The sequence below is a fragment of the Pleurodeles waltl genome, chromosome 8 (assembly GCF_031143425.1).
Source record: "Pleurodeles waltl isolate 20211129_DDA chromosome 8, aPleWal1.hap1.20221129, whole genome shotgun sequence".
Taxonomy (NCBI): domain Eukaryota; kingdom Metazoa; phylum Chordata; class Amphibia; order Caudata; family Salamandridae; genus Pleurodeles; species Pleurodeles waltl.
Genome location: NC_090447.1, coordinates 43,131,993 through 43,146,183, shown reverse-complemented (window position 1 = coordinate 43,146,183; position 14,191 = coordinate 43,131,993). Strand labels below are relative to the sequence as shown.

The window sequence follows — 14,191 nt, the reverse complement described above, 5'->3', positions numbered from 1 at the left end:
TGTGGACTGGCGTTTGGCTAGCAGTGTGTTTCAGTGGCCAACAGCAAGACGCTATTTACACCACCAGCCAAGCTTCAGTCCATACACGCCGCCAGCCAAGCGCCACTCCACGCACACCGCCAGCCAAGTGCCACGCCATGCATACTGCCAGCCAAGTGCCACTCCATGCACACCGGCATCACTTTTTTTTTAAACAACAAAGAGACCACTAATTATAAATAAGTACAAAACTACAAACACAAAAGCTCTACCTAAATACATGACAGTAATGCCAATCGTGAAACTTAACATATGATAACATAAAACAGGCAGTTTACCTTTGGGAGTTGGAGGAATGCGATCAGGAAAGTGGCGATCTTTTAACCTAGCCACATCCTCCACCACTGCTTCTCTAGGAACTCTTGCCTGTTCTACCACAATAAGGCTCTCTATCAGTGACTCCTGAAATTTAACAAATTTCATCCTTGACTCAGGGGAACAATACTGTACTTGAACACAATAAAAGCATTAACAGTTGCTAATTAAACAAATGGATGGCCAACTTTTTATACCACATGTAAGACTTGCAAACAGCGTTGTAAGGTTCCAACCTCTGATCTACTCTATCAACACCACCCATGTGCTTATTGTAGTCCAAAATGGACGCAGGTTTGGGCACCTCCGCAACCTGACCCCATACAGTCACAAGGGAAGTACTCTCATCATGGATGGTAATTAGCATGTGCCCATCCCAATTTCAGAGCTAGCAGCTCATTATTATGTAAGGCACTGCACTGTCCCCTCTCATGTTTTTTACAGACAAGCTCCCTTGGATAGCCTTTTCAGCTAGAACGGATTGTGCCACAAGCAACAGTGTCCACACTGAACAATTCCTTGAACAACTGCACTCCAGTGTAGAAGTTATCTATGTATAAATGGTGACCTTTGTTCAACAGTCATCTACCAAGTTCTCACACAATTTTCTTACTAACTCCAAAAAACGAATGGACTACCAGGGGGGTCAGTATTGGAATCCCTATCAGTGTAGACCCAGAAATTATACATATATCATCTGTAATACTTTCAGACAGCATATACATCTTAATTCAATACCGTGCCCTCTTGCTAGGAATGTACTGCTTAAAAACCAAAAGCCCCTTGAACAGGACGAAACACTCATCTTTCCCTGGAACATAGACCTCTGAAAATGATCTACAAAATGATCAAGGACAGGCATAATCTCAAAAAGATGGTCACAATCAGGGTGATCTTGTGGCAAGGCTAAAGCATTGTCAACAAAATGCAGCATCCGAAGAAGAAGCAAATGCCGATTACAAGTCATGGTGGCAGGAAATATAGCTGTTCCCATCAAGGAACTAGTAGACCAATAAGAATACAGTGGCAGCTTCCTTATAAATCCCATCAAAAAACAGATTGAGGCCTAAGTCTGACAGCATTGTCCCTCAAATACTGCTCCACATACAAATTAGTCTTCTTAACAATCTCTTCCACAAATACATCGTCCATAAACAAAAGAAAGAAATTGACAGGCAAAAAGTTTTCTGTATTCACTCTACACTCTGTGAGACCTGTAAAGGCAGGCAACCCAGAGTTCAGGTCTTCCAGGATGCTGTACTATTGGCACATCAGTGTCCTCCCCTAAAACAGGCCCTTCATCTGCACTGAGAGTGGCTTCCTCATCAGAAGATTCCTCTCAGACAGAAAATTCACTGCCAGAATCTCTCACTATCTCCTCTGCCTCAGATGCAGAGTCAGTCTCATAATAATGGTCATAAGACGACTCAAAGAACATGCCAAAAACCTGCTGATAGCCATGATCCTTTCGAAGCAATGTAACTTGACAAATGCGCCAACAACAACCAGCACTGTCTAAAATAAGTAATAAACAAAGTGTGACTTTATCACAAAGAGATACATACTAAAAGCTATACCACTCACTTGCCTGAAAAAGCTAGACTCACCAGCAACATCTCTGCACAGATACTGCAATCACCAATGATATCCCACTAAAAAGAAAAAAGAAAAGCAAATTAGACATAACACAACACAAATATCACCGTGCACAAATCTAAGGACAATTTCACACACAATCCTGCATTTAGTACACCACTTACAAACATGCCGTTTGTTTTTACTTAGCTAAAACATGCAACTACGCAACTAGGTCACCCGCTGCCAAAACCGCAAGTAGCCACAGCAAACGAAGCAAAAGCTTTGAACTAGAACAAAAAGGAGAAATAAACTGTTATAATCACAAATGCAAATACTTAGCAGTTGACAAGCACCCCACCACCAAGCATTTAGAACTTTTCCCTGGTGCCTAAGTGGATTCTGTCCCCTCTGGGAGCAGATGGACCTACAAACAAATAGGCTGATCTGCCCCCAAAGGGGGCAGAAATGACCAACAGTTGTATGCCCCCCTTAGGGGGGCGACCCTTGCCCAAGGGGCTGCCCCCTCAAAAAAAAAAAAGAATCAAATAATCCCTGGTGTCTTTGTGGCTTCTACCCCCATTGGGAGCAGAGGGGCCTAAACAAATAGGCCGATCTGCCCCCAATGGGTGTGAGAAATGGCCATCAGTAATGTGCCCCCTTTGGGGGGCGACCCTTGCCAAAGGGGCCAGCCCCCAACACAAAACACACACACACACAAGATCGCTGGTGCCTAAGTGGATTTTCCCCCCTTGGGAGGAGATGGGCCAAAACAAATAGGTCAAGCCAACAGTTCTGTGCCGACCCTTTCCAAAGGGGGCACCCCCCCCCCAACGTCTTGGTGGGGGCAGCTGGGCCTAAAATGGCCATCACTCTTGTGCTCCTTTTGGGGGGGTGACTCTTGCCCAAGGGGTGCCCCCAAGACAAAAAAAACATGCAAACACACATACACACGACACAATCCCTGGGGCCTAGTGGGTTTCACCCTCCCCCCATGACCGATCTGTCCCTGGGGAGGCCAAAACATCCAAAATCTTGCCCCCAGGGCAGCAACCTTTGCCCAAGGGATCGCTGCCCTAAAACATTATTATAAATATTATCCCTGGTTCTTAGTGGGTTTCAACCCCCCCATGGGGGCAGATCAGGCAAAAAGACGGGCAACTATGGCTGAGGTCGAGACCAGCTCGTCCCAGTCACCTGAGGGTTTAAGACATGGGTCTGTCTGTCAAGCATCTGAGGGATTTGAAGTATTTCCTGCAATGAGTATAACATGTGAGGCAGTATATCCCCTATGTCACGAATGCCCAGCCTCATATCAGCCTCCTTTTGGAAAACTCATCCTCCCACCTCTGCACTGGGATGGACTCTGTTCTGATCATCAGGTCTACCAGCCTCAGGAGGGGTGGCATATGGGAGGCTGTGGGGAGGAGATTTGTGGCTAGGGAATACCTGCTCGTCATCAGGGTTGTCAGGTCTCTCAGATGCTTGAGAGAAGACCCGGGAGGCAGTGTCATGGTAGGAGTGTGTAGGTGAACCAACATGTCTAGCTTGGAGGTGAGGAGGTGATGGGGGTGGGGTATGTGAATGCTGTGGCTGCTTGGCTGACTGCTGGGAATGGGCAATCCTCAGAGGTAAAATGGGAGCTTAAATGCTGGGCAGACCTGATGTTGGCTTGGTCTTTGGCCCAGAAATGCTCCTGAGACTCCTCTGCCTTAACCAGAACCTGATCTTCTTCCTCCTGTACTTCCTCCTCATCCTCCTTTTCTATTGCTTGCTGGCCACAGACATAGTTGCTCGAAGGAGGATCGGATTCTCTCCTCAGATTGCCCAACACCCTCCACTGGTGGATAGTTCAGCTTAATACAGAGGTTGCAACAGGATATGTAGTTGCCTTATATCATGTGCTACAGAACATGATTTGCATTAATCTGATGTTCTACTTGTGACCTTGCTTGCGTAAAGTTACACATGCCAACGCACACTGTAGCACTGAGATGTTCAATGCAGATGTGCAATGCAAACTCACCAGCTCCAGCCACAGCTCTGTGTGGTCTTGAGATCCCCCATGATGTCAGCTGCTAAAACTAGCTCCTTGAGTGTGTTTCAGAAGAGATGGCCCGTGATCCAGCAGCTTGAAGAAGTGAAATCAAAATTAATGTTCAGCATGAATGATGTGTGGTAGACCTGACAGCCATAGGGTGGTCATCCCCCAACTTTCTGCCTGCCTCCCTCCCCTTTCTGACACTCTTTTTGTTGGTTTTAGGACACTGCTAACCAGTGCTAAAGTGCATATGCTCTCTCCCTTAAACATGGTAACATTGGCTCATACCCAATTGGCATATTTAATTTACTTGTAAGACCCTAGTAAAGTGTACTGTAAAATTAAATGCTACTAGTGGGCCTGCAGCACTGGTTGTGCCACCCACATAAGTAGCCCCATAACCATGTCTCAGGCCTGACATTGCAAGGCCCGTGTGTGCAGTTTCACTGCCACTTTCACTTGGCATTTAATAGTACTTGCCAAGCGTCAAACTCCCCTTTTTCTACGAACAAGTCACCTCTAAGGTAGGCCAAGGTAACCCATAGGGCAGAGCGCTATGTAGGTAGAAGGCAGGAAATATACAGGTGTGTTTTATATGTCCTGGTATTGGAAAACTCCTAAGTTCATTTTCCACTAATGTGAGGCCTACTCCTTTCATAGGCTAGCATGAGGTCTGCCCTCATTTACCGACTGAGTGGTATATTCTGATCAGAAAGGGGTAAATACGTTATGTTTAGTATGGTCAGAATGGTAATTGTTGAGGTTGGATTTTACATTACTATTTTAGAAATGCCCCTTTTAGAGTTCTCTGCACTCATCTGGGCATCACAGCTTGTCTCCAATCCATGTCTGGGCTGGGCTGGTTGACAGCTTCCTTGTGCATTCCACCCAAACAACCACAAACACAGGACACTGAGACACATCTGCATTCATCTGCATACTGAATGAGTGTTCCTGGGTTGGAAGGGTGGAGGGCCTGACACATTACAAAGAACAGTGGCCTGCCCTCACACAATGGATTGCTAATCCACCTACTGGGAGCCTGGCAGACAGACCTGTACTGTTAGGGGAATTTGGTGCATTTCAAAACCATTCTTTGAAGTCTCCCCAACTTCAAAGACATTTTTGGGTATATAAACTGGGTCTCTGACCCAACCAAATCAGACACTTCTGGACCAGATCCTTCAACCTGTCAAGAGGAACTGCATGGCTGTCAAAAGGAGTCATCTAGACTGCTTTGCTATGAGGGACTGCTGCCTTGCTGTTGCCCTGCTGACTTTGCTGACAGGAGCTCTCCAATGGCTTGGATTGAGCTTGCTTCCTGTTTTCTGAAGTCTCAGGTCAAAAAAGACTTCATCTCTTGAAGAAACTCCTTGTACAACGAAAATCGAGGCACTGCTTGCCTTGCCATGAGAAAGTCGCTGCACAGCCAGACCAGAACCATGCAGCCTGACTTCCTGAGTGGAGATTCAATGCAGCACCTGCATTGCGACCGGAAATTTGATGTACAGCCATAATGGATTGAAGCACAGCCAAGCCGGAATGAAGCAGTCTGACTTCCTGTGTGAGGAATCAACACAGCACCTGCCTTGCGACAGAAAATTCAAAGCATCGCTTAACGGATTGACGCAACGCCTCCTCGCATGCCCATGATTTTCCCTGCATCATGTCTAGGCATCAAAAAGATCCCCACATCAAAGTGACGAACCAAGACTGCATGCCAAAAATCGACGCAAAGCCCTTGCAGCATGGAAAAAAACAATGCATTGTCTGTGCCGCATACCCTATTTTTCCATGCATCTCCTCTTCTGCAGTCTCAATGCGTGTAATTTTTGAGGCAAACCAGGTACTTTGTGTGATCAAGAGACAAGTGTTGATTTCTGAGACTTAAGACTCTTTTTAATCTTGCAAAAGTGATATCTCAACTTGTGCTTAATGAAACTTTATTGTTTTTTACCTTAATTGAACCAGATACATATAATATATTTTCTAAACCTGTGTGGTGTATTTTTGTTGTGTTTTCACTGTTATTGCATGATTTATTGCAGAAATACTCTATACATTGCCTTCTAAGCTAAGCATGACTGCGTGTGTGGTTGACTTACCCTGCTAGGATTGTGGTCCCTACTTGGACAAGACTGTATACCTCTGTCAACTAGGGACCCCATTTCTAACAATATGTGTTTATCCAAGTATGACACAGACATTCATGATTATCTTGGCAATATATTACACAACAACTTCAGATGCTATAAAAAGTGGCAAACCTGCTGATATCCTTTCACAAGGAATTAGTTTATGGGCACAATTTGAGAATCAGTGGTTTACTATATTATATGACACACTTACCTGATAAATGGAAGGCAGTGGGTCTGACTGCTGCAGCTACAATGTCTCACAAACCACTGGATGGTGTTGTGTGGTTCACAGAGAAGGTCCTAAAGTGGCATACATATCCATATTACAATGCAATGGAAGATGGTCATCATTTTACATTTATGTGTCATAGGTATAAACCATAGGTATAGACCAGTGATACTCTATGTACAGCCCAGGAACCACAAGTGGCCTTCCTTACCTTTACATGTGGCCATCCTGGTCAACAGCAGTGGTCTGCTTTTAACTCAACACAGCACTGATATTGGAAAGATGTGAATTTCAAAGGGAAACCTGTTTGTAAAGGTCAATGTAGGTTAAAGGAGATAGTAACTGGGATGTTCTGCATCTCTTAATGTTAAAAACCATTTGATTTGTAAAGACATTTTGCAGCATAGGTGCAAAAGTATAGAAAAATATCTACAATTTTCTAACAGGGACATTATTTGGAATGAAAAACTGTTTCACCTTAGTACATCAAATTGTATCAGTGCATTGTACATTCCTTTTTAAAAGGGATATTTTTCTGAGATGAATTTGGTAACATTCATTGTTAAACTTCCCCTATCTCCTGACAAACATTGCCAATAGTATAGTAAGATGTTAATAAGTTGTAAACTATGCACTTGTTGGGTGGTCTGTGTTCCTATTAAACATAAACAAAATAATTGTTTTTGATATCAAACACTGAGGGACGTTTTAGACAGCACACATCCTGAAGCCATGCATTTCAAGGTTCTCTGATATGTAATCATGTTGAACGAGGAGGAAAAGGGAAATTAAACAATTGCGTAGGATGATGAAATTTGGTTATGTGGGGAAACAGGGATTAATCACACATCTTCAGGGTTCACGTTGTACAGTTCAGCCACCAGATGTGTATGTATTGCTTCACCTACACCCACCATATTCCCCGTCCCGGCAAACACCAACCACCACCCTGTTGGCGTCAATGTGGGGCTCGCCCATATCACCACCCATACATATTTGCCCTTCAGAAAATGTTTGAGAGCATCCATGGTATAGACTCTCAAGCCAATTGTGCCTGTTTCTCTTTAGATGAGACAATATAGACAATTTCGTACCTACTATTTGAATTTGCTATAACTGTAGAGCCATCCTTTCATCACCCACCATGTTATGAAGTAGTATACTCTTATGATCCATATCTGAGCATATGTAGATGAGCAAGAGCAGGGATATGAGACACAAACTATATACTACTGACATATCATCCATTATTTAAGAGTATAATGTTTTTGTATTCCTTATTAAGTGTATTTACCAGGGTCTGCCATCTCACAGTTTGTGGAGCCTGACCAGATGTCACACCCGTCCCTGGAGCAGAGAGCACTGATCTTGATGTTTTTCTGGCCAACCTCACAGGGCCTAAAATGGTATGAGTGTAGTTAGTTTACATTGAAGTTGACACATATATTGTGCCACGTTTCCAGGTTCATGTCACAGGGTTGAGACTATTGATGGCATCTGAGTAAAATATCTATTTGTTGTCGTATCACAATGTAGCTGAAGGGACCCTCTTCAGGTCATAAATATTTGTCAGTTTGTGCTAGTGGAATAGGTTGATGTGCCCATAATGTTGCCTCTCTGCAAGAGCAGGGACCTTTGCTCCAGTGGGTAAATCTCTTCTGGCTGTAGAGAAGAAAATGAGAAGTCAACAGGCGATACCAACAAATGATGATTATGTACAACAATTGACGTATCTACCGAATTGCATTTAGAAGGCAACAGTGAAGGTTTTTAACTCAGGCACATGTTCTTGTGCCATTGACCAGTGAGAAATGAAATCACCAGCAGTGATGGGATAGTATTTGTGAATGCGAAACTGGATTTTAGCATTTCCATCACAAAGGATTCTGGGGCTTGTAGTGCAATAGACAGAAGGAGACACATGAGAGTCTAACTTACTATGTATCTTTGCTCTAAGACTGGCTTCCATTGCCACGTTTGCAGTTTATCATACAAATGTAACATTTTCTATCATTGTTTACTTCTTCAGATATTACTTGGAACCACATTTTGCTCATCAGTCTCAGATGGCCCATGTATCAATGGGAGGAGCATGGTGGAAATGATGCTCTTCTCAAGTGAGGTGAGTCAGAGCCACATCCCAGTTGGTCCTCCAGGGGGAGCTCTGGCCACCTATATCCTGGTGAACTTCTCCATCATCTGCCTCTTCTCATCCTGCCACTTCTTCTTTATATCAGCACGGACGTCCTCCCCCAATACAGTAACTGCAGTTGCCAACTGCTGCATATAACTGCCTCTGCCACTGGATGAGAAATGGTGACACAGAAACACTGGCAATATTGCTGTTGTTGGCACAGACTTTTAACATTCCATTTTATGTGGTTGAAAAGGAATTGTGGACAGAGTAAACAAACATACTGCAGATGTGATATCAGAAAGAATAAGGTATCTTCTGGGGTGATTTGGCTGCAATCTGTGTAACTAAAAACACACCATGAACTTTAAAAAACAGCACACATGATGTAAAACCTTCAGTTGGATTATTCAAACAGCTTTAACATCTTTTGAGGATGTTACTTTGCAGCACTTATGGTGAATCCACGCGTGTTAACTCAGATAATAATTTATATTATATGCTTCATATACTTACTATAGTAAATTTCAAATGCATTGTTGCATTTTCAATTGTCGATGAAATAAATATTAAAAAGAAAAGGAACAGGCTTTCATGTCATGACAGTCTTTCTGAATCGAAGGTTGACTACTGACAAGAAGTTCTAGTCAGCTGAAGTGACGTATTACAAATTCTTTATGTCTTCTGTGCATGTACCAAAATAACTTAAGAATAGATGAAAAAATGTCTGTTTTTTCAGCTTTTGGCATCCATTCACAGTGCCCAGTAAATGGCAACCATGGTTGTCAATAACACGCACATACCTAGCCATGCATTACATTCATTGGCTTCTAATAAAAATACAGCATTGTGCATCCATGTTTAAGTAGCACATCACATTTTTTAATGGACTTACCCTCTCTTCTGTCCCAGGTTAATAAAATTGGATTTTGTGAGTTTGGTAATGAGATCCCATATTATTTGCATATGCAAATAGGCAATTCAGTTGTGAAGAAATGATTCGAGATGATAAAAGCAATCATACACTTTATTTTGATCTATTCTAGGCATACGGACACTACCCGCCCATTAGGCTTCACAGCCTTCCCTCTGCCCCCACTTTGCAAGATCAAGGAATATACTAATCCCCTTGTAATTACACCCTTGGTCTGATGAGTTCCAGAGTAGCACACACTCTAGTGACAAAAGCTGCTGTTCTGGCACTTGTGCCAGCTGAACCCAGTCTTCCACTATGGTTACATCCGAGCAGTGAAGTGCTGCCACAGTGCAGGTTGATTGATAAAAGGAGATCTGCCTATATCGGAGCCAGGTCCCCAGGACCGGTACTCTCCTTGTTTGAGGAAAAGTGCCGGTACTCAACACCTGGGAGTAGTGGCCCATTTAATGCGCTGGTTTGTTCGGAGCAGAATTCCCCTTCATGGACGAGAAACTGGCCTTCATTTTAAGGCAGGCCTAATAAGATCAATAGGAAGACCTACAGGAGGCCCATGCAACTGGATGATGGCCAATGACACAAAGGTGAAGGAGCACAAATTCTCACGATGAACCAAAAAACCATTGAGGTCATTCTTTGGCCCATAGAATTGTTTCATCTCTTACTGACATAGTAATAGTGAGCCTGAAATACTCTTTTGATGGTTTCACCTCCGTAATAGACAAACAGCATCTCTGGAAGCACCTGCTCAAATTAAGCACAGAGAGAGAAATAGAGAGGTGCCTGAGTAATGAGCTTTAGAGAAATATATGTATTCACAGGTTTGACATCATTTAGGGCTTGATTTAGATATTGGCCTAGGGGTTACTCAGTCTCAACGTTGACGGACAGCCTGTCCACCACAATCTAGATACCATTGGATATAATGGGATTTAGATTTCTGCGGACAAGATATCCATCACTGTTGTGACGGAATAACCTCTCCCTAAATATGTACATCAGGCCTAGTCTGGTGGGAACCATTAAATCTGGATTTGAAAATATTGTAGTACCCAAGGTGAGCCCATAAACTGGCTGGGTCCAGAGTTACTGCATCTCCATTCTTTACCTTCTTTCACAAACACTTCGGAGGGGAAACGCTATCTGAAAACACTGAAAACCCATCACTGAAAAGCTCTGTATCAATGCAAATCATGTCACATATTACAATACAAAGCTGTGTATAAGGATGTCATAATAAAGATTGCAGTTTTAGTTTAGGCCAGGTGCGGCCCTTTCTTTAGGGTGGAGGGGCCACCCCCCCCACCTTTTGCCCTTCTTGAAGAGTGTCTGTCCGGCTGAACAAAGGTCAGCCTGACAGACACTCTTCATTTTCAGCTCAGACAGCCAGGAGTGAGACATGCGTGATTTGCGCTGACTCCTGGCTGCCTGAGCTGAACTTTGCTGGGCTGAGGAGGTCACAGCTCCCATGGGCGTGACCTCCTCGGCTCAGCAAAGGTGCCTCGAGTCCCTCCCCTTGGTGATGAGGAAAGCGTCACCCATTGACTTCGACCTGGACGCTTCAGGTTTAAGCCCTAAAGCACCCAGGGCGAGTGTCAATCAGTGACACCTCGTCACAGAGTGGGTTGGGGTCAGCAGTCTTACTGACCCCATCCCACTCTGTGACAAGGCTAGGACTGCTGCCTTCCCTCATTGGCTGACCTATGGCAGGAGTCCCAACCCTACTGGGACCTCGAGGCTGAAGATAAGGGTGTGTGTGTGTGTGTGTGTGTGATGTTTTAAAAGGAATGTTTGGTGCATGCTTGCATGTTTGAATGTTATGAGTGTTAATGGATGTGCATGCGTGCGTGTGTGAAAGAATGAGTGTGTGTGTGTGTGTGATGTTTTAAAACGAATGTTTGGTGCGTGCGTGCATGTTTGAATGGTATGACTGGTTTGGGCACAAGATTTTGTAGCACCATCTGCTATTTTGAGAATATCTTAACTGTTCTGTTACCTACCTGTTAAATAAAGTTTTTCTCCTTTTTGAGACAAAACACACATTGATGTTACCAGGTTATTATTTCCAGTGTCATATTTATGCCTTGGTGGAGCGTATAACTGAGAAAATGAAGATCAACTGGACACCAGCGGTAAACAAAAGTATCCACAAAGGATATTTCCCTGTAGCCACTGACAGCCAACAAAACTGAAGAAAATGCTTCCCACTCCCAGTGATGTGGTGCAAAATGCACACAATATTACACTAGATTCAGACATCATTTGAAAAAAAATAACTCGATAACATATAATTAAATAATTTCAAGTTTTACTATACAGCTGTAAAAATTCAAAAACAATGAGATTGATGGCTGTAGGTAGGTGGGAAACAGGGTGAGACTCTCAAAAATGGGTCCCTCAACACTCTTCCAATTATCATAAGGGTGTCTACAAAACATTGCGACTGAAAAATTGGTTATTGTCATTAACTTAAATGAAAAGTTATGTACAATGAGAAGTACAACATATAGGGGAATATGTTCAAGACCCTAGTGCCACTGGTGGCGCTGAGACCTGCGCCATATTTACAAGGCAGCTTTAAGCCACTCTTTGTGGCTTAACCCCGCATTGTAAATGTGGACCCCCGATGCAGTTTTCTGTGGCAGAGGGGCATGCAATGGGTGTTGCTGTGAGCGTTTCACCGCAGCACCCATTGCTTTTTCATGCTGCCCCAGATTTACAAGAAAATGTAAACCTGAGGCAGCGCCAAAAACTAATGCTACCCCAGAGGTGGCGTTAGCATGGTGCAACGAGGCAAAATACTTTAATTTCTCCTTGTTTTTGCTTTTTCTATGCAGCACACATAGAGCAAAAGGCCATCAGGAAGGTGCACATAAACAATCATTTAAATAATGAAGATTTGCTACTTCTATTGTGCTGCAGAATGCAGCACACATAGATCTAGCAAATCGGCATTGTTGATTGTTTATGTGCATGAGGGGACACCTTCCTGCATATAAACAATCATTCCCTGCAACGCAGACACCCTTGCACTAGTGTGCAAGGGTGTCTGCGTTGGCCTAGGCAGCTACATTTAGTGCCAGCGCTAGGGGAAACACATGGGTGCACCATATGTTTGCAAATATGGCGCATCCCTGCATTTCTCAAGTGACGCAGTGTGGCGCTGCCAATTTTGGCACAGCGCTGTGCTGCACCACTTTCTTGTAAATATGACCCATGTTTTTCATGAAATGTCTGAAATTCCCTCTTCTCTTATGCTTCCGAAAACATGGTTCAAATATATTCATTTAGTAGAATCACCCCATGGCACTGTAGTACCAACACACCGATTTGAAAGATTTGAAGTAAGCTCAGTGTTTCATGCAGTATCATCACCATGATTCATGTACCAACACTATAAATATATATGCCCACCTTAAGAACTGAGCACAGAATGCTATGTACCTATGTATCACACCCATATTTTATGAGCAGAGAATGCATTGGCATTTTTCTTCATTAAACATTCCAGCAGCAGATATTTTACACACTCATTCAGACTGGACCACAAGGTTCAATTTACTTTATATGAATACAATTGCTTCGACACCATTATTTTTTAGTTGTGTAGATTTTATATTTAATAAACAAATTATGTGGAACGTTGCTGCATAGTTCTGAAAAACCTAAGACTTTGCTTGCGAATTTCCTTGGTTCCGATGCCATACACTATGGGATTCAGAGCTGGGTGGACAAGATGCTCAGAAAACCTTAGCAGCACATGCACATAACGTGGTAGAAACCTTTCCACCCTGTTCGAAACAAGAATCAATAATATAGTGCAATCAAGATAGCAGGCCAAGATGAGATGAGAGCTGCAGGTGGTAAAGGCCTTGTGGAAGGATCCTGGGGTGCCCAGCCTTATTACAGCCCGGAGAATCATGCCATAAGAGAAGGCCAAGGATACAGTAAGAAATATCACATTGATACTTGTAATAACTGAAGAATAAAGATTATTGGCCGTGCTGCTGTCACAGGCAAGCCTTGCAAGAGGGAGGTTCTCACACATGCAATGTGGTACGACATTCTCTGCACAATAGTGCAACCTAGCGGCAAGTAGTGGATATGGCAGGAAAATAACAGTGTTACTTATTATTACAACAGTAACTGCCTGTGTGGCTGTCCTACTGGTAATTATAGCAGAGTGGCGCAAGGGGTTACATATTGCAACATAGCGATCATAAGCCAGGCACACAAAGATGGATGTCTCCATCCCACGGCAGAAATACAATATGAATATCTGAGTAAAGCAGGCCAAGGAACTGATTGTCTTCTCATCCAACCAGAGGATGACCAGGGCTTTTGGTGCAACCGTGAAGTTCATCAGCAGATCCACCATGGCAAGTACACTGAGGAGATAGAACATGGGTGTATGAAGGCGAGGTGATGAGCAGATTGTTAGTATTAGAATAACGTTGGCTGCGAGAACCACAAGGAAGAGAAGAGTGATGGGGATGGACAGCCAGTGCTGCCAGTTCTCGATCCCGGGGAAGCAGATCAGCACAAATTCAGAGACAGCTGTGGATCTATTGTGTGAGACAACCATCTTGAACGTCGGTTTCATTCATTACCTAAAATGAAGAAATGAAGCATGTTATTAGCAACTCTAATAGCAATCATTAGCATTAAGGGGATATGAACTCAACTGCATGAACAAGAGTCTGATTCACAAATTAAGATATAAGGGCTGCATGTACGAAAGTTTAAAATAGCGAGTTTATAATTGCATTTTCCTGTGAATCACAAT

The 14,191-nt window shown here is 43.4% G+C and overlaps 1 protein-coding gene across 1 annotated transcript; it reads right to left on the bottom strand.

Annotated features, from left to right (window-relative positions):
- Positions 1-1,085: 1,085 nt before the first annotated feature.
- Positions 1,086-13,990, bottom strand: LOC138249378 (olfactory receptor 56A4-like). The gene is made up of 3 exons (XM_069203339.1): positions 13,313-13,990; positions 1,939-2,006; positions 1,086-1,191 (listed from the first exon to the last, which is right to left on the bottom strand). The coding sequence occupies exons 1-3, from the start codon at positions 13,988-13,990 to the stop codon at positions 1,086-1,088; spliced, it is 852 nt and encodes a 283-aa protein (XP_069059440.1).
- Positions 13,991-14,191: the final 201 nt, after the last annotated feature.